Here is a 26551-nt window from a genome sequence, read left to right on the forward strand (position 1 = left end):
ATGCGTTTGTAAGTATATGCGGCTTTAGCGGATCTTAGATTCTGCCGAAAGTTGACGTGTACTCCAGTGCCATGCTGCGCGGGATGCGTGTCAAGGCGATTGAGGGACTGCTCTATTTCGTCTGCCGTAAATGTTTCCTCACCGTATTGTACTACCTGCCCCAGCTGTCTGATGGATTGATATACTGCTTCCTTCTCGACACTAATGTGTAGAGGTAGCAGGCCTGCCAGGACTGTCAGCGCATTGGTTGGCGACGTTCTAAAAGCCCTCGTTATGTTTAACAGGAATGGCCTTTGAAGGCTCTGAAGGTGCTTCACCTTTCTGCCTTGCATCGGTAAGGCCCAGACAGCTGCACTATACGTCACGATCTTTTCTGTGACAGTTGAGTATAATATCTTAAGTATGTGAGGGTTGATTCCCCAACGATAACCCTTCATCATTTTAAGCTGCTGTGCTATGTTGGCGGTGCGGTTTCTTAACGACAGCACATGTGGCTTCCAGTTGAGCTTATCATCAAATATAATTCCTAGATATTTTAGTTCTCGCTTGATGACGAGACGCTGGCCGTTGAGCGTGATACGTGGCTGTCGCGCAAGTGTGCCTCCCTTTTTCGGTATTAATAACACCTGTGATTTTTCTTCCGCTATCTGCAGTTTGAGTTCGGCACACCTCGCTTGGAAAAGGTCGCATGATTCTTGACAATTACGTTGTAACTGTTCTCTCGAGTGGCCCTGTACCAATAATGCCGTGTCATCAGCATATGCTATGACTTTTGTATGGCTTGGCCACTGCTCTGTTAAGATGCTATTAAACGTCAGATTCCATAAGAAGGGTACCGCGCAGGATCCCTGCGGGCACCCTCTTGTCTGCTTTTTGTGCAAGAAACCTTTGTTATGCGGCAGGATTAGCTGTCGTTCCGAGAGGTAATTTTCTAATGTCCGATAGATGTTGGCCGGACAGCGTGATTTCCTTAGGGCTCTCAGAATTGCCGGCCACCACAGCGTATCAAAGGCGCTTTTTAGGTCGACTGAGATAAAGGCAGTGTGGTGTCCGGATAGCCTATTTTGCACAATGGTCTTTTTTACCTTCATAAGAGCATGAATGGTAGATTTGCCCGTGCGGAACCCATATTGGTTCGCGCTCAGGTAATTACTGATGTGGAGGTGGTGCCTAAGCCTATTCATTAATAGTTTTTCATATGTTTTTCCTAATGCCGAGAGTAGACATATCGGTCTGTAGGCATTAGCCTGCTTCGGATCCTTGTTCTTTTTTAGGAAGAAGATGACCTGGCCAATTTTGAAGCACCTGGGGAACGTGCCAGTATTCAGCAGCTTGTTAAACAGATCTTTGAACAAGGTGATGTTGGTTCTCACTATAACTTTAATGATACGGTAGTCTACCCCGTCCGGTCCAGGTGCTTTCTTTTGCGGCAGGCATCTTAGTACTTGTAATATCTCTTGGCTTGTAAAGTTGACATCCTCTGCCGTGTTTACCTCCGTGGTGTCTTGTCTGATTGTCTGGTGAGCCAATGTATCCTCTGAGGGATCGTCCTTTGCAAAAACTGTGCTAATGATTTCTGCTAACGTGGCTTCCGTTGGTTGTTCCGTGTGATCAGAGACAGGTAGAAGATGGAAAGAAGCTGCTTTGAAAAGTTTGCTAGCGGCAATTTTATGATGAATGCCGTAAACTTCTGTGTTGTCTGTGCAAAATCTTCTCCAGCTGTCTAGCTTGGCTTGCACGATCATGCTTTGTACCGTGCTCTCTCTCGCTGGAAAGTAATGAGCGTGTTAGATTGTATATTGTTACGGCGCTCCTGTTTTAAACGTCGTCTGAGGGCGCGACATTTTTGCTGCTGCTCTCTGAGATTTCTATTCCACCAGCTGAGACCCGTGACCTTTTTAGTCTTCCGGATTGGCAACAGCTCGTTGCATACTACCCTTATTGTGGACATCAGGTTGCTTGTGATGTCGTGGAGTTCTTCAGTTGTTGTTGCCTGTGCTATCATTTCATTGTAGGGGGCAATTCGTGGTTTTATTGCTGATATAAACGGTCTCACCTTGCTGCCTGGTAGATTGTATCTTTTGATGATTGTTGTGGCTGTATCACTGGCTATTGAGAATCTTATATAGTTATGGTCCGAGAGGCTTATGTCTTCTACTACTGTCCAGTCATGTATCATTTGCGCAATCTGCAGTGTAGCGACTGTGAGATCGGGCCATCCCCTGGAGTGGATACGATCGAAGGTAGGTGCCGCGTCTTGATTGTTGACCACACTCAGATTACTCCTTGACAAAAAGTCTTCTAGCATTCTCCCTTTTGGATCTGTACTGGCATATCCCCAGGTGGAGCTATGCGCATTAAAGTCTCCAGCGCATAATATGTTGAGGGACGTGTGTCGCTGCAGTAGCTGTTGCATCTGCTGAATAGCTGTCTCTAGGTCTGCTGACGGTGGTGAGTAGAGAGATATCAGGATGACCGTTAAATTTTGCACCTCCAGGAGTACTACGACAAAGTCTCGTTCCACCGTAATGATAACCGGCGTCCAAGCTGGGTTACAATTGATGATAATTGCTCGGGGTGGTTCATTTTTATCTACTTTTTGATATACCGTCCATTGGAGAGGGTATCCAACTGCTTTTCCTTTTAGGCAGTAGGGTTCCTGAGCGAAGATCATGTCAACCCCTTCTGTTGCCGCGCAGTTGGCCGCTCGCGCCGTAGCTGCCTTGGCGTGCTGCAAGTTAATTTGGAGACACCTTATGGGCGTTTGTGTAGTGATATCGTCTGCATTAGTGTCAGTTTGTTGATGTGGGCAGTTATCGTTTTCACTGTTTGACAATGCTACATACATGCGTGGGCGATGTATTTGATATTCCCCAGTGTTACTGTATTTTCGCCTTCCTTTATGCATGACTTCGTGGTGTAACAGTTAGCACACTTGGCGCGTATTCGAGAAGCCCAGGTTCGAGTCCCTGCAAGGGCATTACTTATTCTTCACTTCTCCAGCTTCAAAACAGCCTGATGACTCTACACTGGCGCCTGAATTAAAAGGTGACGGATGATGATTCTTCACTACCAGGCTTTGGCGACTTAGTTCCCTAATCTCCAGTCATCCTTTAACAGGAGGAGTATATAAGGTACTTTCTCCCTCCTTTCTTGAAAGGCTCACTAGCGGTAAAGTCGCTGAACACTGGTAGTTAGGTCCGAGGTTCGAATCCCGCAAACGGGCTGGCTGCATGGGTGTTTTCGTGGTTTTCCCCATGTGTAACGTGAATACAAGCCAGTTTCCTTAGAAAGCCCTCCACGAAGGCAGCTCTCCCCTTAGGCAGATAGTCCTAGTGTGCTTTGCCATAATTAAATACACCACCACACCACCTTTCTTCGTGCTGTAACGCTTAGCACACTTAGCGCGTATTCGAGAAGTCCAGACTCGAGTCCCTGCCACGGCATTTCTCATTTTTCACGTCTTCCGCATAAAAAATAACCTAATTTCTCTACATTGGCGGCCGAACTAAGAGGTGGTGGATGATGATTCTTTACCTCCAGCATTTGGCAATTGGGTCCCATAATCTCCAGTAGTCATTGTCATTAGTAGCATTGTCAGTAGTGGGTGAAGGCCGACCCGCCTAAACAAACAAGTTGGTCTTATGGTCATGACAGGCCACGCCCATTTCAACAAAGGAAAAAATTGTAAGAGAAAATATCTAAATGAAAATAATCATGTATTTTAGTATATAAGGTTAGTTAGCTAAATAGTTCTAAGCACTGGCCCCAGCCCACCTAGCAGGCGAAACCTGCCATATATGGCTGTGAGGGGACAGGCCAGGCCACAAAGGCATAACAAAAAAAAAAAAAAAAAGGTAAAGTAGATGCATACATTCCAAACACTCTGGGTGAAATAGTATATATATATGTTGTTTCTATTTCTGTGTTTTTCTTAAATTTAAAATCTTTATAAGTTTTACTTTTAATTAGTTATTATTTAAATCTTCTTTATATTATCAAAATTCATCTTAAACTTATAAGTTACCTCAATTATTTCTGTTTTCAGTACGATTTTATGCTTTGTTATATCTCGATACCGATATTCTTGTTTTTCTCATTCACAGTTTGCATAATATCTCTTGCAAATTTTCTAAATAATTTATAATTACTAAATAAATCCTCAACCTTCGCAAATTTATATTTTTCTCTCACACTTCCAGTCAGGCAACAAATCGCCAAATTTATTACAAACTTTACATATATCATTTCCTTGGAGGTGGAACCTTTTCTAGTAAGCAGAGAACCTTTCCAATGTGCAGTGAGAATTTGTTTTGAATATCTTTCTCTCACACTTCCAGTCTCGAGTCCCGGCGAGGGGATGGTTTTAATTATTTTGATAAGATCAAGAATATCACAGCTCACGGAAATTAATTTTGTTATATGGCTTCTAAAAATGAGAGAATGTATTTTCAAAACATTTTTTAGATTTATTTTGGACTGGTTTCTGATTTTGGAAGTATAATCCCTGAAAACAACGTTTTAAGCTGAGACAAAAGAGTATGCCATCATCAAGAATATCCTAAAAAATTTATTTAATTTGAACTTCTGAGATTTATAACTTACTATCAGAGCTTCATTTATGTCTAAAAATGCATCAAGTTTCAAAAGAAATATGTAGAACCATAACTGATAAACAAATAAAACCTAATATAAAAATAATCTTTTCCATATAACTTTGATTTTCTTAAAGTTTTATTCGATAAATAAAGAACCAATTTCCTGGAAACATATGCAATCTAAACAAGACTCAATTACTCTCTTCTCCTAATATAAATGATCCAATAATTATTTTGCTTGTACAATTGTTATAATTTTATTCCTTAGAAATGCATTAAGAGATCGACATTTTTTGTTACACACAGAAGAAAAATTCTGATGTGTACACCACATGACGTTCTTGTCCGGAATATTAAATTATACGCATTTTTTCCTGCATTTCATATAAACTTCCTTCCTTGAATTTTTCTAAAGACAGAATTCTCATTCAATTAATTCAGTTCTCACTTCGCCCCAAGGCAAAAGTACATAGCACCTCAAAGTACCTTTATTAAAAACTGAAAGATAGAGAGAAATACGAAACACCAAATACTGTTAAAACAATTAAAAAACAATTTATACGCAGAAACAAGCAATTCGGCCAGTGGGAAGGCAGATTTTTTGGGGCACAGAACTGAAAGTTTGCTTTTTCCCCCACTCCGCAAAAGGACACTGAAGGTGCAGAAATTGACATAATTCACTCTTCTGCTAAGTTTCAAATGTTAGCAAATATGGCTGCTATGGTAAAAAATTAGGCTTAATCACAATTAAACAACATTGAAATTGTTGATAATTCTACAATTATTGCATGCAGGTTAACTAAAGGCATAAAAACCTTAACCGGGAGATAAGAATAATATCATTAGATCATTTCTTAAAAGGAAAAATGCATAATTTACCAACATATCAGAAAAAAAAAAAAAAAAAAAAACACTGAGCTCACAGAGCAGAGTAACAGAAGTGGATATATATATTTATATACCTTTCGTGCGGCCGATTGCGACCAAAAAAGTGGTGACAACTGTATATTATAGCAGGGCTATAATAAGGTATTTCTCCCACCTTCTTGGCATGCCTTTGTAGTGTGGTGGTGTCTACACGCTCAGCGTGTACTTGAGAGTTCAGCGGCTCGATTCCCGGCGAAGGCGTTGCTGATTTTTCATCTTGCCTGCTTCCAAAAATATGGAATGTCTCTACACTATATACAAAGTTTCAACGTTTTGAGGCCCACCAGCGGCCGAGCGGTAAAGTCGCTGAACACTGGTAGTTCGGCCCGAGGTTCGAATTCCGCGAACGGGCTGGCTGCATGGGTGTTTTCGTGGTTTCCCCCATGTGTAACGTGTATACAAGTCAGTTTCCCTTAGAAAGTCCTCCACGAAGGCATCCCTCCCTTTAGGCAGATAGCCCTCGAGGCTTTGCCGTAATTAAATAACCTAACCTATGAACGTTTTGAGACTGCTCGTTTTCTGCGTTATGCGAGATATATGCGTACATACGTACGTACAGACGTCACGAAAAAAATCTCTTCTCTGTCCTTGCATACAGTTGTCACGCAAAAACATCGTTAAATTGCATTTGTTAGCGTTGAAAAAGCATATTACTCCCTTTACTTCATACAAGGAAGTAATAATTGGTGGTGATTTTATTCATATATTGTTAAAGGATTATGAAGGACGTCACCTATGACCTCCATTAAATACGCGCGTATTTTTTAATTATGGTATTAATGAAACTCGTTCCATGCTATACGATCGGGATATTCATGTTCAGTTCCTTTTTTGTATTTTTATATTCCGTTGTCTTTTAGGACTTTGGAAATATATATAAAAAATCCTGAATGCAGTAAATTCAAATTACTTTTATATATTTTTTGAAGCAAAATCAAATAAAATGCAATTTTTTTCAGAAATTACAATGTCCCAATCAGTTTTATATACATCTCATATTTCTTCGTTGCATACTTCATACCAGGATTTCCTTATTTTAAATTCTTTTAAAATGTATGAAAATAATGTTCGTTAAATTCTGTACATTCCTGTGCGTAAAACAAGCTTTTATACCTTTAAGCACACATGAAAAGTGTTATGACCACATTCACATGTACAGGTCTACAGGAAACCCTGCATACTGAGTTAAAAAGTACGGAATTATGTCACTGGAGACATATTCCTAACATTAAAAGAACATTTCCATCTCTACTTGTTAAGATTTCAGTTAATATTGAATTCCTAATTAGATTTCGAAATGCGTTATCAGAAAGAACTTAGAATGATGTTTTGGCTTAAATGTTAGATAGATCTAGAAATATCTAATGGATAGCACAGTTTAAATTTTTAATTACTTGTGCAAAGTATTATAATTTCGAAACGTTTCGAGTATAATATTTCAATGAAAACATCTATTTTGACCGCATTCGGATCCATTTGAACGATGTTTTTGTTTGGCATCTGTACGTACTGACTCTTTATTTTTTTTTTCCAAAAATGATTGTAAAATGGATTTAAAATGGATCCAGAAAAGATCTTTTTCACGTCGTCTGTATGTCTGTAGCATAACTCAAAAACGAGAAGCCTCAAATTGTCAAAATTTTGCCTATGCTATAACATGTAGTTGGGCACCTCCCCTTTTTCGTTGTAATCGGTCACACTAAACATATATATAAAATATCTTGCTTCTCTGTTACCCAGCTCGATGGCTCCACTTTTTGTATTCTTCTATGTTGGCAAATTATGTATTTTTTGCTTTAAAAATTATTGAATTATATTGCCTTTATGTTCTGTTTAGAGTATTAGTTAATTTGCATACAAACCTTAATAGAATTATCAAAAATTTAAGAGCTTAGGTGAAATAACCCTAACGATCCGCCATTTCTTGTAGTTGTAGAATTATATGACATCAAATTTGTAGAAATGCAAACAATTTAATGTTTAAGTGGCCTTAATGAAGCCGCCACTTGTTCACATTTGAAACTTAGCAGAATAGAAAATTAACTCAATTGGTGCAGCCACTTTTGCGTCTTTTTGCCCAGTGTGACCAAAAGTTAATTTTTTATTTGTGCTCCGATAAACCAGTCTTCCTGTTTGTTGGGTGAATTGCTTGTTTCTGCGTTGAAACTCTAATTTTAATTGTAAAAATTGCTTTTTTAATTGTATCTGGTGTTTCAGGTTTTTCAAATTTTATAATTTTTAATGAAGTTTGAATTTTATGTATTTTTGCTTGGTCTGCAAAGTGAGAGTTGAATTAATTGAATTAGAAACATATCTCTAATAAAATTCTAGGAATTAATGTCAAATGAAATGCAGGAAAAAATGTGTATAATTAAATAGGCTGTAAACAAAGAAATCATGGGAAATCATGAGCTATCCCCATTATATATTTCCATGTTATTAACAAGATCTGTTATTTTATTAAGAGGAAGGAATGCTTATAGCGAGTATTTTTCGCAATGCAATGTATTCTTGTAAATTGCCATGCAGTAGAGGCAAAACTCACATTTATCTGTAAAATACTTTTAATGCCTACAGATATTTTTAAATTAGGTAGCGCGGTTCGTTGTCGACTTTGCGTAAAATCGTCAATAAATCTCAATGTTGAATTCTAAATGTGTTTAATCCGTATTAAATTTGTTCTTCGCTTGAGGATAATTATGCTCGAGATTGCTGCAGCGCAGACGATTACAGTTACTTACATAACTACAGCTGACAGGAAAATCAGTTAATTTTGCATGTAAAAGAAGATTTTCGACGTAAAATGCTTAAATTTTATGCGTTGCTTCGTTCATTTCATAAGCATTAACGTTTTGCTTCTTTCATTTCATAATTCAAGATATTTTTACTGGTGATTCTTGTTAACTATCTTATTTTATGTAACATTTCTTATAATACATTAAAATTATGGCAACACGGTAATAGCCAGTAGAATTCCTAAATATTTTGAGCAAGATATTTATTAAACTAAGGAAAGCCTGTAAACTATCTTACGGTAAAAAGTGCTTTTCTGTGAATCGAACTGCGAAATCGGGTACTAGTATTCGTAACATGATTGCTTAAATAGGCTTATCGTTTGTCGACACATATTAAAAACAGAAGACCTTCAGTGTCAGAACTTCCATAACAAGTTCGATACTTCCGTGTTATAAGCTGATTTTTGAAACACTTTTAAAAAAGTGACCCAAATGCAAAAATGCCTCCTTATTGCGTAACGCTATTGCAAGTATATAAAAACAGAGTATATAAGTGGTGAAATTAGCCATTAATGCTCAGTATGACCAGAAAAAAAAAAAAAAAAAAACATTTGCGGATTTAACGGATTCCTCGGGGCAAGTTGAAAATGACATCAAAAATTGTAAACTTCTAAATTAAATAGCCTGGTCATTTTTTTGCCTCGCAATTCAAAATTCTTCAATTTAATCAAAATTCTTGAACTTTTATTTTTTTCTAATGAGTATAAAATTTTCCCAAATATTACTACAGGAAACTGGAGAATGCATTAAAAGCTAGATTTCGTTATTTGTCAAAAATTATTTTTTTTTAATTTGAAATTGCCAAAACAGGAATATTTTTGCTATTTTAAATAGTTCTGAAACAAACTATGTGTCTACCACGAACGATTTCGAAAATAAAAGCCGATAAGAATTTTTAAGAAGGAAAAGGAATTTTGCATATATATATATATATATATATATATATGTTACGGTGAAAGACCGAAATCTGGAGAATGTCGAATTTCCCCGGTGAATGTCAACATTCACATAGTCTCTTGGTGTATGTCCGAAATATTTTCCAAATACTCTTATTTTTGAATTACACCGGTCAATGTTGTCATTCACCATGTACTAATGGTGAATGTTGAACATATAACAATATTATATTTTCTTCTCCGTAATTCAGTCGCGAATAAACGCACTTGAGACTTGAAATACGAACTTAAGAACAAGAGAGCCTAAAACACACAATACAAGCATAGTACGTTCTAAATGAGAAAATAAAATAACAGTAATAAAAATCTTACTAAATTATGTGATTCAAATCTTATTTATTGCAACAACTTAAACTATTATGGCACTTTATGACCTCTCTTTTCGACTTTCACCAGAGCATATTTGTGATTGTCGACATACACCGGTGAGGGTCCGAATATATAAGAATGTAGTGAAACATTCGGTGTTTCACCGACGTATTTGGTGAATATTGATATTCTCCGGTGAAAGTCGACATTCTCCAATTTCGGTCTTTCACGGTAACATATATATATATATATATATATACAGGGTATATCACTACAGACTTTCAGGAGAGATAGAGTGCACCGAGACGATGGGAAATTGCATAGGAATCAGGGCCGGATAAAGGGCCATTGAAGCGATTGGTCCCCATCGGGCCCCGCATTTGAAAGGTCCCCGCGTTACCATCAAAATGAACAAAAAAAAATTGAAATTTAAAGCAAATTGCTTTTGCGAGATGTGGCAAAAATTTGCACAGAAGCTTTAACCTTCTTTGGTATTCTCTAGTGCTTATATGTTTTGTTTTCGGCATCTTCAAAAAGATGGTTAGTACTTCTCTAATATGTAAAAGGACTTAGTGTAAAGCCGCTTTGCGATACGTGGTGGGAAATGTTGAATTCAAAGCGTAAAAGCAATGACATACCAAACCGGTGAATTTTATGATGCTCTTTTCGAAGTACCAGAAATTTCTGAAGATTCACAAATTAAAAGCGAAGCAGAATTTCTGGGAAATGCAATGAAGGACTATAAATTTTTAGTATCACTGGTTTTTCGGTACGATTTACTGTTCCAAGTCAATTATGTTAGCAAGGAACTTTAAAGTGAATTTGTAGACCTATCCATTGCACTTTCTTCATTTGAAAAACTTTTAAAATGGTTAAGCAACTACAGAAATACTGGATTCGAACAAGTTTTAGTTCAGGCAAAACCTCTTGCAGAAGATTTGGAAGTATCAACAGAATTTCGAAATAAAAGGCTTCGGAAAAGAAAAAAAAAGTATTTCAATTTTACAATTAATGAAGGTGATGCTGAACCTATTGAAGACCCAATAAATACATGCAAGATATCTTTTTTTAATGTTGTTTTAGATAAAGCTACAGAATCACTAAAAGATCCGTTTTCAACAATTAAAAAATCATAATTAATTATTTGGGTTTCTGGGAAATTTTAAAATATGGGAAAAAGAAGTACTTCAAAAACATGCAGCTGAATTAGATATTTCTCCAACAAATTCTAAGTTAACAGAAAATGATGTACCAAAGGTGAAAGAAAAAAGCTCATATAGACGGGAAAATGTTAGTTGAAGAAATGGAAGCTCAGAAATCTACTTTTCCTTCAGAAGTTTTTTTGAAAATCCGTTTAAAATGTTCAAATTTTTATCGGATAATGATACAGGAACGGCATTTCCAAACTTGTTGTGTTAAAACTCCGAATATTCTTAACAATTCCAGTAAGCGTTGCTTCTGGAGAGATATCATTTTCCAGGCTAAAATTAATACAAAAACTATCCGAGATCGACAATGAAACAGGGTAGATTAAATAGTTTAGCAACTATGTCGATTGAAAGTGAAACTGCAAGGAAAATAGATTTTCAAACAATTTTAGAAGAATTTACAGAACAAAAATTTAGCAATATATAAATCCATGCATTCATATTCGGTGATGTAAATTTATATTCAATAAATATTTTTGTATTTTGAACATTTTAATTTTTTTAATTTTAACAGTTCACCTGTGTGATGGTCCATGACATTTGATATATTTATATATAAATACTGAATTTGAATTTTATTTAAATATTTAATATATAGAAAGAACCCCGCCATAAAATCCAATCGGGCCACGCACCTATTCGATCCAGGCCTGATAGGAATGCATGTTGGAAACGCTTTCTTGGCCCGGTAATGATGACATTGAAGTCAAGAAAGGACACGAGCGGAGGGAAAAAACATGTTTATTATTCGAAGTACAACAAAAGCAACATAAAGAGATAACGATCATCATCAAAGAATGTATTCGAAATTACGGCCCGGACCGTGATGCAGCAACCGCGCGTCATTTTCCTTCCATTCATGATGCAGATCTTCCAGGCGGAGATGTGAAGCCTGCATCACGGTCCGGGCTCGTAATTTTGAACCACCTTCCTTAATGACGATCGTTGTTCGTTTTTGTTCTTATTTATAGGTTTATCCTGTAACTAAACATAATAGAACATGATTTTGTCTCACTGTTTGTGTCCTTTTTACTTACTTGTACAAAGTAGAAAGGAAGTATTGTAATCGCGAAAAGTTTCAGGCAGCATATTTCAACGAAAACATCCATTTTGACCGCTATCGAATGCAATTTAACAATGTTTTTGCGTGATATCTGTACGTAAGGACAGAATAAAATACTCTTTTCCTTCAAAAAAATTATAAAACTGCTTTAAAATTAATTCTGAAGAGAATTTTTCGTGGCGTCTGTACGAACGTACGTATCTCACATAACTCATAAACGAGTAGACTCAGAACGTTGAAATTTTATATATAGGACTGCTATAACATATAGATGTGCACCTCGTATTTTAGTTGCAATCGGCCGCACCAAACGTATATAAATATCCACTGTATTACCCGGCTCAGTGATCTCAGTTTCTTTACTCTTATATGTTTGTAAATTGTACATTTTTTTCTTTAAAAGTGATTGAATTATATTGTTTTTATCTTCTGGTTAAGGATTTTATGCCTTTAGTAACTCTGTGTGCAATATTTTTAGAATTATCAGCAATTTTAAAGTTGTTTAATTGCCGTTAAGCCTGTTTTAATGGCGGCCATTCATGTTTATATTTGAAACAGGAGACTAGTGGATTTGTTGCCAATCTAGAGAAACGTAGTTCCGCAACAACAAACATAACGCATTCATTTATTATTGCCAATTAAATCATGCTTAATCCTTTCTGGAATTTTTTCGAAGAAATAAGTGTTTAAGTTTTACTTCCTAATTTTTAATACAGATATTTTGAGTTTTTTGTATTTTTGCCTTCTCGCGAAGTGAGAACTGAATTAATTGAATGAGAAATACTCAATTGTCTGTGAAAAACTTTTTCTTTTTTATTTTGTTTGCTCAATTTCTTTCGTACATCATTCTAGCTTTATTATAGTATTTGAATAGAACATATGGAAACGATTACATAATTCTATACTTTAAATGATATAACTTTTGTGCATTATTAGTATTAATATGAACGAAATATAATACTGTTAAGTGAACCTAGCGCCAGAGTGTCGCTATGGTAAACAAATACTAGAGTGAATTTTAAAGAATGCATTTATTCTATTGTGGTTTATGCGCTGTCGGCGAAGTAGATTTAATTCAATCCAATAAGTGTAAATGAAATGCATGAAAAAATACGTATAATTTAATATTCCGTACAAGGAAGTCATGTGGTGTACACATCAGATTTTTTGCTTTTTGTGTTGTCACCCAGGAAATTGTTTACGACCATGCATTCCATTGTGATTTACTTTGTCTGTCTCTTCTGAAAGTTTGTCAACACTGTACTGATATACCCTGTATACATATACACACAAAAAAGCTCTTACCCTGCTTAAAAGAACCAAACTTATGTATAGGTCCTCTGCCGAGAAATTCAGACTTTCAACTAAACTAAATTCTCAAATCATTGTGTGTTTCGCCAATTATTAATATCAGTTTTTTCTCCTAACAGGTGGCATGGATCCATACAGATAGGCATACCTTACTCACCTTGCACGATCGTGTGATCACTCGGAATCCCCGTTACAAAATCACTCACAATAATCTTCGCACGTGGTGGCTGCACATAGAGGATGTTAATGAATCCGATTCTGGTCACTATATGTGCCAGATCAACACTTCGCCCATGAAGAATCTCGTGGGAATCATCCAAGTGGTCGGTAAGGATAATTCGTGTGTTCATTGTATTTTCACTTTCCGTTTGTTACAAACAGCATTTCCAAAAACATCTCTAAATAATATTTCAGCAGAAAAATTACGCGAAAGGTATAGCTGTGCTTCTTAAAAACTAAGTTACCTATTCCCAAATTCCTTCCTTTAAATTCTTTTAAATATAAAAAAATACTCAGAGTTAAAAAAAAAACTGAAAGGTTTCAGATTTTAAATTGGGTTTTTTTTTTATCATTTTTGTGTTATCTTTATTTATTAAATATCATGTTCTTCGTACTTAAATCATAAAATGAAGTTCAAGAGCAATATCGCAAAATAATTTTTAAATGAGCGTATCCTTAGAATTTTCGATATACAGTTTCGTGCGCTGGAGATAAAAATTCTTTTTCCGCATAATCCTTGAGTTTGTTAATCAAAAATTCGTTAACGTTTTCCCGAATCGTTCGTTAACCCAAATTTGGGCTTCCAGACGCCCATATTTAAGTGTAAAGAGTACGTTATTCAAAATTGGATGGCTCTAAGTACCGTGGTTTTATCACAATGCGAGAAACATACACACATTCGTGCAGATTCTTCATTTAATATAATACAGGGCGATAATATTGGGTGGCAACAATTTGACAAGTGAAACGCAACAAAATGCCAAAACGAAATTAGTAGCCCTTCTAACTTCTTCCTCTACTCTGGGCTAACGCCGTTTGGGCTAAGAACAACAGAAATTTGATTTCTTAACCTCAAATGCAGCTAATAAAAAATATCAGACCCCTTATTTGGACAATTCCCATTATCAAAATAGAATTAGAGTATATAACACTATTTTCATTCAGTTTAAGGGGACTCATACACCTGAAACCCTTCATGATCTTCGAATATGTGACTGTTGCAAGAATTGGGATATTTTATTTTAAAAGCAATTACTTCCAACGTTTTACAGCTGACTACATAATATAGCTGCTTTAGAAACTAGTAACCAGAAAGTTTGTGCTGCCACAAATATGTTTGTAATTTAATCCTCTTTGTGACAAAATATTTCGCCATGTTTCCACCTTGCGCGCATGATATTTTAAAAATGGCTAATGGTACATACTTGAAATTGGATGGAATTCTTTATATGGGCACTATTTTCGAACTGAACCAACAATCTGATAAATATTTTAATGCTGAAAAATTTTATGGACGAAAACATTGCAAATTTTGTTAATAAAATACAATTTATAAACTCGACTCAAAATAAAAGAAAAATGGAAAATGAATTTTTTAGACTTTTAGGTTCACGGTAGTTTCCAAATGTTATAAAAGCTATATATTAATTATGGAATTAAATTATGAAATAGAATGTTTTAAGCCGTGCGCGCAAGTTGGAAACATGACGAAAAATGTTGTCACAAAGCGGATTAAATTATAAAAATATTTGTGGCAACACAAACTTTCTGATGACTAAGCTATATTATGTAGTCAGCTGTAAAACGTTGGTAGTAATTGCTTTTAAAATAAATAAGTTATCCCGATTCTTGCAACAGTCACCTATTCGAACATCTTATGGGTTGTAAGGTGTATGAGTCCCCTTAAATAAAAAGGATGCTGCATTTAGGCGCCTGATTTCTTAAACAAAGCAACTGCACGGAGAGAGAAAGTAATTTTTCTTCCACGTCCGATTTTTCTTCATAAAATGAATATTTAAGCAATGGCAGCGTAAATTTTGCATCATAAATAAGTGCTCACGAAAATGTGAAAAGCTGTTTGATGTACCACCACTCAAACAATCTTTGGAACGAAATTCGAGGCAATTTTTGTGTCTCATTACGAGAAATACCATTCATATAGATGAGAATTTCTTGTTCAGAAGCCCAATTTTATTCCTCTCCACCTCCCGAACAAGCATAAAAATAGTTGCCATACCACTCGCGCAGCTTTAAAAGCAAATGAAAATGATAAAAAAAAAAGAGAGGAATTTATTTTGTGTAATCTCTACCAAACCAATGGGGAACAATTACTCCACCGCCAGTTTTGGATTCAAAAAAATAGTCTCGTTATTTATTACCGTATTTTTTACGGGACTGGTTATTTCGTTGGTTGAATTTTCTTTATTAAAAATATTCTTCAACTATAGTGACGAGCTTATGGAATGAGCAATCGATACGGAGAAAGAGACGGTCTGAAAATAACCAGAAGGTTGAAATCTTCTCGGGGTTTACATTTTTCGTGCCGCTCTGTTTGCAGAAGCGAATTGTAATTATTCATATTTTATGAGAGTAGAAAAAAAAAGGTAATTTGGTAGAAAGTTTATTTCAATATTTTACTTCTGCTAAATTAAGTGCCATAGTCAAATATTAATTTTTATGAATATTTCTGCATTTTACTTAACATTAAACGAAGGGTTATCACTCATAATTGTTTTCATTGTTCCGAAAATTAAAAAATATGATGCGGACGCATGGTACGGTCTGTTAAATTATGCATATTTTTGCAGCATTTGATTTAAATTTATTTCCTCGAATTTCATCAGAGATATATTTCTAATTCAATCAATTCAGCTTTTACTTCTCGGCAAGGCAGAAATGCATAAAAACTCGAAACATCATCATTAAAAATTGTAGAGTACAGAAAATCCTAAAACACTAAATACAGTTAAAAACAGTTGAGGAAAAGCAAATGTTGCAATTGAAATAAGAGTTTCTACTTACAAACAACCAATTCGACTTTTAGAGTCTCCCGTGTTCTTTTTGGTAGCATACAACGTGGAAGCATACAACGTGGAAGCATACAACGTGGAAGCATACAACGTGGTAGCATACTACGTAGAAGTATGCAACGTGGTAGCATACTACGTAGAAGACGTAGTAGAGAATGCTCGCTATGTCTTTGAAGAGCATATACTGCAGAAGGAGGTTATAAATAGCATTTTCATTTAAAACCCTCTGAGCGGCCAGTATTTTCCTCTAAGAATGCGCAAATTTGCAAAAACTACTATGAGAACAAATTAATTTCTTGATTTTAATGTAAAAACTCTCCTAGTATTTCATACCTAGATTTTTTTTTGATATATTGCCTTCATTTCTTTGTTATATTTTAATATGCATGTATATATACGTTCTTACAGATATCACAAGAAATAGTCTAAGCCGTATATATACGGCCTTGCCGCTTTGAATATTTAATATGCACGTATATATACGTTCTTACAGATATCACAAGAAATAGTCTAAGCCGTATATGTACGGCCTTGCCGCTTAGGAGGTTAAACTAAATTAAACTGATACACACACTTGGTGCTTTCGATTAACCATCACCTGTGGCTAACTAAATTAACAGAAAATAAGAACGTAAAAGGCGCATTAAATTGAGATAGCTAACGACTGGCTTCTTAGTTTTACTAAAAACTTGACCCTCCTTCGTGTAAGAAGTCTATTGTCTTATTGGCTTTTACTTCTATATTTCATCCTTAGAACTTGGCCTCGATAATTTAAACTCGTGAAGTTACGGTAAACGTACGAGACTTCTATGAAAGTAGCAATTGTATGGCAGAAATAATAATTAGTATCTTGGATAAGCAGTCACGTGACAGGAATTCTGCTAGGACTCGATGTTAGACCGAACTATTGCTAAGAGCAACGTTGCCAGTTCCTGAAATAAATCCCTATGGCACATCACATATGGAAATCCGGACGTGGAAGCAATCTCAGAAGAGAAAACGGAGCAAGGGGGAAGAAGAGAAGTACCAAAAGGAGCAAGACAATCTTATCACTCAAATTCTCAAAACGTGACGAGCGAGCAGAGTTTTCCAGAAGAATCCAAGACAATGCAGGTTCAATGACAACAATAAGAGAAATATGAAATACAGTATTGGCTTCAATGACAAACTTAAAATCTTCAGTACAACTAAATACAACAAAATTCAATGCAGCAATACTGTAACAACCTCAGCCCACCAGCGGCCGAGCGGTAAAGACGCTTAAAACTGATAGTTCGGTCCGAGTTTTTTACTGAATCCCGCGAACGAGCTGGCTGCATGAGCGTTTCCGCGGTTTTCCCCATGTGTAACGTGTATACGAGCCAGTTTCCCTTAGAACGTCCTCCACGAAGGCATCCCTCCCTTTAGGCAGATAGCCCTCGTGTGCTTTGTCGTAATTGAATAAACCAATCCAATCCATGCTATAACAACATGGGCTACAAAGTTACAACACAACAATTTAATCACAACTACGCGTAATACAACAACATCAGCTGCCACAATATCCTAAGAACAATATTCAAACAGCAGAAGAACAACAATCAAGATCAGATGCATTGGAAGTATAAACAGCTACCAAATGGGAAGCTAAGTGATAAAGTTGCTCATCTCTGCCCGTGAAGGTGTGTGCTGCCAGTGGTCGGAAGCTTCGATCTTCAAGGAGAATTTCATAATTGAAAACTTGAGAATAATTTACGAAGTCACATTGCAAGGCTTTGGTGAAGCATTTTTCATTGGATGTTCTGATATAATCTGGCATTGTCTCAAGCTTCAAATCTCTATACAAAAGTTCATTACGAATAAGATAGTGGAAGTCAGTAATAATACACAAAAATTTGTTCTGTACAACTTGCAATTGATGAAGCTGAGTTTGAGTAATCGTATTCCAGGAGCCGCATAGCATAGTATTGATCAGGCGGTATAGATATGTCTCTTGGTACGCAAGCTAAGATTAGAGTACTTTCCAATGCCAGGGAGAAATCTGCACATGATACCAATGGCCTTGCTCTTGACACTTTTAACTCCTTCACATCCAGTCCGCCCAACACGGCCCTACATCGAAACGACCAGATCTCGGCCGTTTTCGGCCGGTTTGTAATCTTCTTTTCTTCCCTCTCCCTAAGGTATGTAGTAGCAGGTGCGCTTTCCCCAAATGCATTGTATCAGTTTACTGCAGACAGCTTGTCCTAAGAGTTTTTCTTTCATCTTCTGGTTGATCGTGACATTTGGTTGTTGATTCTTTTGTGGTACAGTGTGCTTTTAAGCTTTAAACAGCAATAAAAGAGCAGTTTAAAACTTTAAGGATTAGATTTATTTTTAAACAATTTATCCCTTCCTATAAAAATAACAGAAATAAACAAAATCTCAGTCGTGATCATAACATAGCCGGAAAGGCTTGTTCATCTGACCTTCAGACTAGTTTTATAAAGAAAGGGGTCAAAGGTTAATGGAATCTTTGTTAGAAAGTACAAAGGATGTCATTGGAAATCTTCACACCTATTTTCTGCGTTAATGGACAGGGAGGGGAGGAAATTGCTGTGAAACTGGAAAAGTATTTCGGGCTGCTCGGGTATTTTGAGGATACAGCTTAGCGAAGGGTCTAGATTTCAAAGAGTTAATGTGGTTGGACGACGTGAGTCTTTGATTTAAAATGATTCTTAAATATTTAGCCTTTTTGACCAAAAGAACAGGTTCTTGGAAAAGGAAGAGTTCTTTAAAAGCAATGTGAATCTTGGTTTTGCTTAGGATTAAAAGTTGTGACTTGCTAGCATTAATTTTTACACCACCAATCTTCTACAGCATAAAGATACTTTTGCATTTTGTCGATAGTGTGATTTGCTTTGATAGATTTAATTGCAATCGCCGTATGGAGTTCTGCTGCGAATGGTTTAAGGTTTCGGTTCTAGGAAAAAAGCCCACAGGAATAATGCTCACAGGAGAACACAGAAATATGCCCACAAAGAAAAAAGCTCACATGGAAAAATGCTCACTTAGAAATATGCTCACACGGAAAAAAGCTCACATAGAAATATGTTCACATGGAAATAAGCCCACTGATAAATAATTCACGTAGAAATATCCATACATTAATGAACCAATATTTAATAGATTTGAACATCGTACACCTACTCTAATTTTCTAAAGAAAATTTATTTAAATTACCAAAACATATATGGTATACATTTCAAAAACTGTATAACTTATGTATAGATTCAGTTGTTATATAAGATTGCTATTAATTATGGGCCGTTTTGAATTAAGAAAAAGAAGAAGAAGGAAGTAAAAATGAAAGAGAATATGTGAAAAGATTATTACAATTTTAATTGTTAAAAAAATAAAATAATAATAAATATAAGTTACACATTTTATAATATAAACATTTAGCAGAATAAGCAAATAGAAATTAATATTTTATTTAAATTACGTAAAATAGTTAATTTCATCATCGATTTCATGATAGTTTCCTACATGATTCGCGATTACTCAAATGTAAGTTTTCGTATTTTCTTTTTTTTTACTTCAGTACATCCTGTATTTACATTACCTAATAACAAACGTTGACAAGCTAAATCTTTTTTCAGTCCGTTAAATAAAAACCACATACTCGGATGGCTATAATTAAATGATGAATTTAATACGTCATGAAATTCTTCGCAACAATTTGTGATTTTAGGAGATATTTTTTGAAGGCTGCTTCATGACGTTCAACTGAGAGGCATCATCAAAGTGCCTAAAAATATTAATTCTATTTCTAAAATTTTAAATTTCTGTAGAAATTTTACAAATTTTTTGGCTCTAAGCTTAAATAACTACATTCAAACATCGCTTTGTATAGATACACATCAAAAGTATGCAAAAATATAGTAAAAAAGCAAAAATTAATTATTGACAATTACAGGGAAAAAATGTTGTGCAGGGGCAGTGGTATAAACATATTACAGTACCTGCAAAATTTTACTACAATTTTCCATGCTTTTATTTACCGCTTCTGAGAAAGTTAATGTGAGCATTTGTTCATGTGAACATATTTCATGTGAGCATTTTTCCATGTCAGCATATTTCTATGTGAGCAATTTTGCATGTGAGCTTTTTTTCTACGTGGGCATATTTCCTCGTGGGCAATTTTCCTGTGAGCTTTTATACCAGTGAGCATGATTCTGTAAGCATTTTTCCTGTGGGCTATTTTTCCTGTGGGCTTTTTTTCCTGTGGGCATTTTTCCGGTCACCTTAGGTTTTATATCAGCTGCTGCAGGACGTCGACATCACATTTTCACTGAAAGATTACAAAGTAAAACGCCCTTAGGTGAAACTGCTTGTAACTATTTTTTCCGCTGAAACACATTCTTATTCTTCATTAAGTTTGCCTCAAAATTTCACATTTTTCTGATCACTGGTTTCGCTTGTAGTTAGTTACTTTTGAAACAGGGTTCTTTAATTACGGATACCTTGTTTTCAGGAGTACACCTGGTACTTTAACTCAGGAGTTCATTCAGCAAGGATGTAAAAAAAAAAAAACAAACACTGTTTTGAAATTAAAAACTGCAGCCAGAAGTTGAAGAATAAAATCTTCCACAATCAGGTCTTTCTGGTACAAGTGTATAGCAGGATAAAATACATCTATCCCTCTGGATTGAAAGCCAATAAAATAAAAAATTCCTACTCCGAAACGTCAGCAATGAATGGAAATAACGCCGGTCTGAAAGAAGAAAGCTTCATTTCTGCATTCGAAGAATAAATACGGAGGGGGGGGAAGAAACTGCTATTTGCAACAGCTGTATTTGAAATCACCGTCTGAATCTATGACACAACCTTCTTTTTTTTCCATTTTCCTCTTTCTCGAAGCTGTTTTATATATACAGATTTCGTTTTCCTTCGATCGCTATCGAAGATATGAATGAAACAGCTAAGAGTATCTCTCGTTTTGCAAAAGTGTATCGAAATGGTTTTTCACTTTTTTCCTTTTCTTCTTCTTCTTCTTCTTCCTGCTTCTTTCTCTTCCTGGTAGGCAAGCGCGTTTCAACGTGTCTTCTTGGCTTTATCTCCATTGAATGTAGCGTTTTCAGGGGGGTATAGGGGGAATATGGTATCATTGCATTTTTGAATAAGTCAACGCGGGGTTGAAAGATGGCCTCGCTTCGCAATGACTCCGTGTTCTTTCGTGAAATGGATAGAGAGAGGAAAATAAAGAAAGAAATCAGATAGAAATCAAATAGAGATGCATTTCGAGGTCCGAAATTGCATTCCCAGGATTCAAATGTCGTTTGAATTTGTTTAAAAATATGCTTCACGGAAACTTACTGAAAGCAGAAATTTAGGAATAGAAACTTTAGGTTTAATCTTATTTCTGATTCCGTGATTTGCTCCAAAAATTAAGATTTTAGGATTTTAAAACATCCAGAGATGTAGTTTTTAGTTCAATCACTATTTAATTTGGGTAAATATTGTAGTATACAGAGGCTGTTCACGCATTTTTTAGACGATGTATATTGTATTCACAAAACTAAATTACATAAAATTCTTGTGTTTTAAATGTTCTATTTGACATCCCTTATTCAGAACTATCTTTCGACACCGCAATTTCCAGGATAATAATGCCTCTTGAAGTAGCAGAAGAAGTATTCTATCCCATTCCTCCCGAACAGCTTTCCAGAGTCCTGTTAGGATTTTGGGACAACGTTTGGATAATGCAGTTTTTAAAAGTCCGAAAGCACAAAAATCCATAGGTCACACATCGGGAGAATTAGTAGGGATATCAGTGAAGGGTATGGCCTTGATACCAGTTTTTTGTTCCATTTCGTTTAGTAACTTTACAGTTGATTTTGATGTGTGACTGTTAGCTTTGTCCTGATGGAGTCTCACAGATGGATGGCATTGTGGGTAAAGCGATGGTATTTCATTCAGAAAAATTACCAATAAAATATGTTCCTGATAGTATTTGGAGTTAATCTTGACATTTTCTTGCACTCTCTTTATTTTTAACTTGCCATTATAATAAAAACCAGCAACAATCATGAATCCCTTAGAAAAAACTTTCTTTCGATTGTTTGAGGTACTTAAATTTTTTCTCCCCTTTTATGATAATAAATGGTTCTTTTTTTGTTACAATCATTTAAATACACCCATGCTTCATCTATTGTGACAATTCATTTCCATTTTTCTTTGGATAAGTGTTTCTCATATAGAATTCTGCAGCGTGTCCTGCGTGGAGCGACATGCTTTTGAAGACGACGACGCACATTGCGTTTTATCGCTTTCCTAAGATTGAAATCAACGTTTATCATTTTGTTTACAGTGGACACAGAGCATTTTAATGATTTTGCAACTGTCCTTTGACTAGGGGGATTTTCTTTTAACATTAAACAACGTACCTTTGCAATAGTCGAAGACGTACGTTTTTTCCTTGGATACTTCTTTGGAATTTTTGTCCCACTTGAGGCTCCAATTTGACGTTTTTTCCTTTCTTGTTGATGATATTACCTGTCGACGCTTTAGATATCACAAAACCATGACTCTCACATCGTTTTTGGATAAAAGAGTATGCATATTTCTCTTCGGGAAGAGCGTCAATGTAGCGTTCGAACCACTGCTTTGTTAAATTCGCCATTTTGAATAAAAACAAAACTTTCAAGCCACAGACGATACTTTTAACTTTTAAAAACATAGTACAATTGCAATTACTTCTTTTGCAGCAAACGATTTTTTATTACCGCTTATCAAAATCGTCTAAAATATGTGCGAGCAGCCTCCGTATTTAGGAAATGTAATATTAGTTACTTCCAGTGTCTTAGTAGACAATTTAAAACTTTTAGGCATAACTTATGGAAATATTACTCCATCTTATTGCGTCTGACGCGAAATCTATTAATTCGTAGTACTAAAATTTAAATTTTATTTTCTTGTAGGAAGCAAAGGCAGTATTGTAATCGCGAAAGATTTCGGGTAACATATTTCAACGAAAATATACATTTTGAGCGCTCTCTGATTCATTTGAACGATGTTTTTGTATGACATCATTACGTACGGACAAGATAGAGCACTATTTTTTCAAAATAAATTTAAAACGGGTTCAAAAGAGATTTTTTTTTTTTTTTTTTTTTTTTTTTTTTTGTAAATCCTGCAAATTACGTACGTATAGATGCATATGCGTATGTAAGTATCTCGTGTAACTAAAAGCAATTGAATTTTTGCATATGGGACTGCTGTAACGTTTAGCTGTACACTGTTTTTCAATCGGCAGCACCAAACTTACTTAAATGTATATATATTCTCACTCCGTTACTCGGCTTGGAGAGTTTTTATGCTTACATGTTGGTAAATTGTGTATTTTTTACTTTCAATTGGCTGAATTGTGTTGTTTTTATGTTTCGGTCAATGTTCTTACTCCTGTAGTTAATCTGCATGGAGCAGTTGTAGAATTATCAACAGTTTGAAAGTTTAAGTGGCGCTATGCCTAACGAGGCCGCCATTTATTTACATTTGTAAGTCTTAGTAGAATAACGAATTAAGTCCATTGGTGCAATAAATTCAGTGTCTTTTTACCCGGTGGGACGGAAAGTTAACTTTCAGTTTTGTGCACCAAACATTTAGTCTTCCTACCCGTTGGTCGAGTTGCTTGTTTTAGCGTAGAATAATGATCATGATAAAAATTGTTTAAGTGTTTTTAACTGTATTTGGTGTTAGGTTTTTCTGCATTTCACAATTTTTAATGAAAACGTTTCAAGTTTTTATGTATTTTTGGCTTGACGCGAAGTGTGAACTGAACTGACTGAATGCGAAACATATCTCGAATGAAACTCGAGGAAATATGCCTAAATGAAGTGAAGCAAACAATGTGCATGATTTAGCAGGCCGTAGATGTTGTTAACATCAGGCATTTTTTTTTTTTTTTTTTGGTGTTTCACTGTATAGCCGTGGCTCTTCGGTACAGCGGCGCAGAGGCGAAACAGGTTTACATTGCGTCTATGGAAGCTTTCATTCTTCTCCTTACAGATTCTTTGGCCTAAGAATCGGACAGAGCTGCAGTGTCTCAAAAAGACTGCTGTGCCCGAAATATCGGTCAGCGAATTCCCCTCCCCCCATCCTTCAGAATGCGGAGATAGTCATTGTCTGAATAACCTCCCTTGCCACTTACGCGAGATGACCTTCGAGCCTCCCAAATGTGGGGTTTCGTAAATTCCCTTTCGTTTCCCTCAGCAGTGAAATCTTAGCAATTTGACATTAGTATTAATTTCACCAACTTTTCAGTGTCATTAAAAGTGTATTTTTTTCTTTATATTTCCCCTTTTTATTGTAATTTTTGTATTTAATATTGCTATTTGAAACATGCAAAAATCAATGGAGTGCAATGCAATGAAAATATAATCAATAAAATCTATTTTTAAAGTAAAGGAAAATAATTTTAAAAAAAAACGCTGAAGAATAAAAAAAAGCTTTTATCACAAAACTGCAAGAAAGAACTATGAACAATAATGTAGTTGAAAGTTGAAATAACTTACGATACAATGGGGGGAATTAATAAATTAAACTGAATATGAATACAAATGAAAAAAGTGAACGAAACTAATATAAGAAAAATACAACGGGATTTGTTTGATATATAAATATAAGCTGTTACACAATGCTTGAAAACAAATAAAAGCGTACTGCAGAGAAATAGTTAAACATCATTTTCGAGTATAAATTAAAAACGTTAGTTACTACATGTAATTTTAAACTAAATTCAGTTTGGAAACAAATAAAAACTGAATAAACTATCAACTGATTATAGGCGTGCATTTGCTGCTAAGGCATATTTTCATTATGACGCAATGTCAAAAGTTAATATTCCAACATACGACAATTATTTAGCAACGAAATCTCACCATAATATGTTTCCCCAGTTTGGGAAAGAGAAACAGCAGAAAAGAGAACAAATTCATCAAATTCTATTATATTATTCCCTAGTCTCTTATCTGAAAATTAGCAAAGGCGACCTACAGGAAAAGTTGCAAAAGAGTAGTAGTTTCCCTTTACAATGGCAGCTAAAAGGGGAGTGGAAATGCATTTGGATTTCCAGTCTTTTTAAGTTAAATCTTTCCAAACTGTCCTATCTCTTAAATGTTAATGCCAAAATGGATAAATAACTGAGAAATCAGTAGTAGACACCAAAGTGTTGGACGTCCACGCGTCATCAATTAAAAATGACGTTGGAGACTCTCCGTATAGCAAAGTTGATGCCACGACAGCTGACACCCCGACACAGTGCAGGTTCACATGCAACTGTTTCGGAACACATGCAACAGTTCAGCGAACTCTATTGGATATAAGACTACACAGCAGACGTCCCACACGTATGCCTCTGTTGGCCAAGCGTCATTCTCAACTACGCCTACAGTAAGCCAGAGAACATAGAGACTAGGCCATGAATAAGTGAAAAATAGTTGCCTTGATCGGATAAATCACGATTTCTCATTCGTCGTGTCACGGTACGCCGTCTTCCAGGCGAACAGTTGCTCTCCTCCCTGTACAGCAGGTCATACACATCGTAATATCTTGTTATTTAAGAAATAACTGTATTAATTATTGAAGTGGCAACGCCATATTTGTATGATGCAACTGTTGCTCAGCAACAGAGGAAATTATTTTAAGATGAGTATTCTCAAGTTTGACTAGCTAGTAGATGTATGGAAATTTTGCCACCTAAGAATTGTATATAAATTACATATCTCCGTAAACTAGAAATAAAATTTATGTTTTACTAGGAAGATTACCTGTTTTGTCAATTACTGAAAAATACATTACAACAGGCTGCTGGTGGAGATATTATGCTGTGGGAAACGTTCTCATTGGCGGCTTTGGGACCCTTAGTTATGGTAAAAAAACCATGGAAACTGTTGATTATCTGAATATACGAGTAATTTCGGATCATTTGCACCCTTACATGACGTCCGTCTTCTCAACTGAAAATGGAATCTTCTAGAAAAACAACGTCCTATGTCACAAGGCTCGAATTGTGTTGGATCGGTTCCAGAAGCACAAGGATGAATTCCAATTAATGTCCTGGCGACCCCACTCACCGGATCTTAACCCGATAGATGTCATGGATCATTCGGGATGTCAGGGAGCCCATTTGGAATGTCATCCCATTTGGAATGTCAAGGTTGTCATTTGGGATGTCATGGAGCCCCTTTGGGATGTCATCCCATTTGGGATGTCAAGGATGTCATTTGGGATGTCATGGCAGCTCAGAGCTCAAACACCACCATGTCAGAGTACCTCGACTTTGCGTGATATTTGGTACAACCTGTCTCCAGTCCTCTACCAAGAAGTTGTGGCAT

General features: G+C 35.8%; 1 protein-coding gene across 1 annotated transcript in view; it reads left to right on the forward strand.

Annotated features, from left to right (window-relative positions):
- The window catches only part of LOC118201166 (lachesin-like), a 203843-nt gene that overhangs the window by 31238 nt on the left and 146054 nt on the right, over positions 1–26551 (forward strand). The window contains exon 3 of the mRNA XM_085806916.1: positions 13287–13494. Coding sequence (XP_085663042.1) covers positions 13287–13494 — 208 coding nt within the window. The remainder of the gene's footprint in view (positions 1–13286; positions 13495–26551) is intronic.

Source organism: Stegodyphus dumicola, chromosome 12 (assembly GCF_044657685.1).
Source record: "Stegodyphus dumicola isolate Sdum_Otavi_A_Nest chromosome 12, ASM4465768v1".
Taxonomy (NCBI): Eukaryota; Metazoa; Arthropoda; class Arachnida; order Araneae; family Eresidae; genus Stegodyphus; species Stegodyphus dumicola.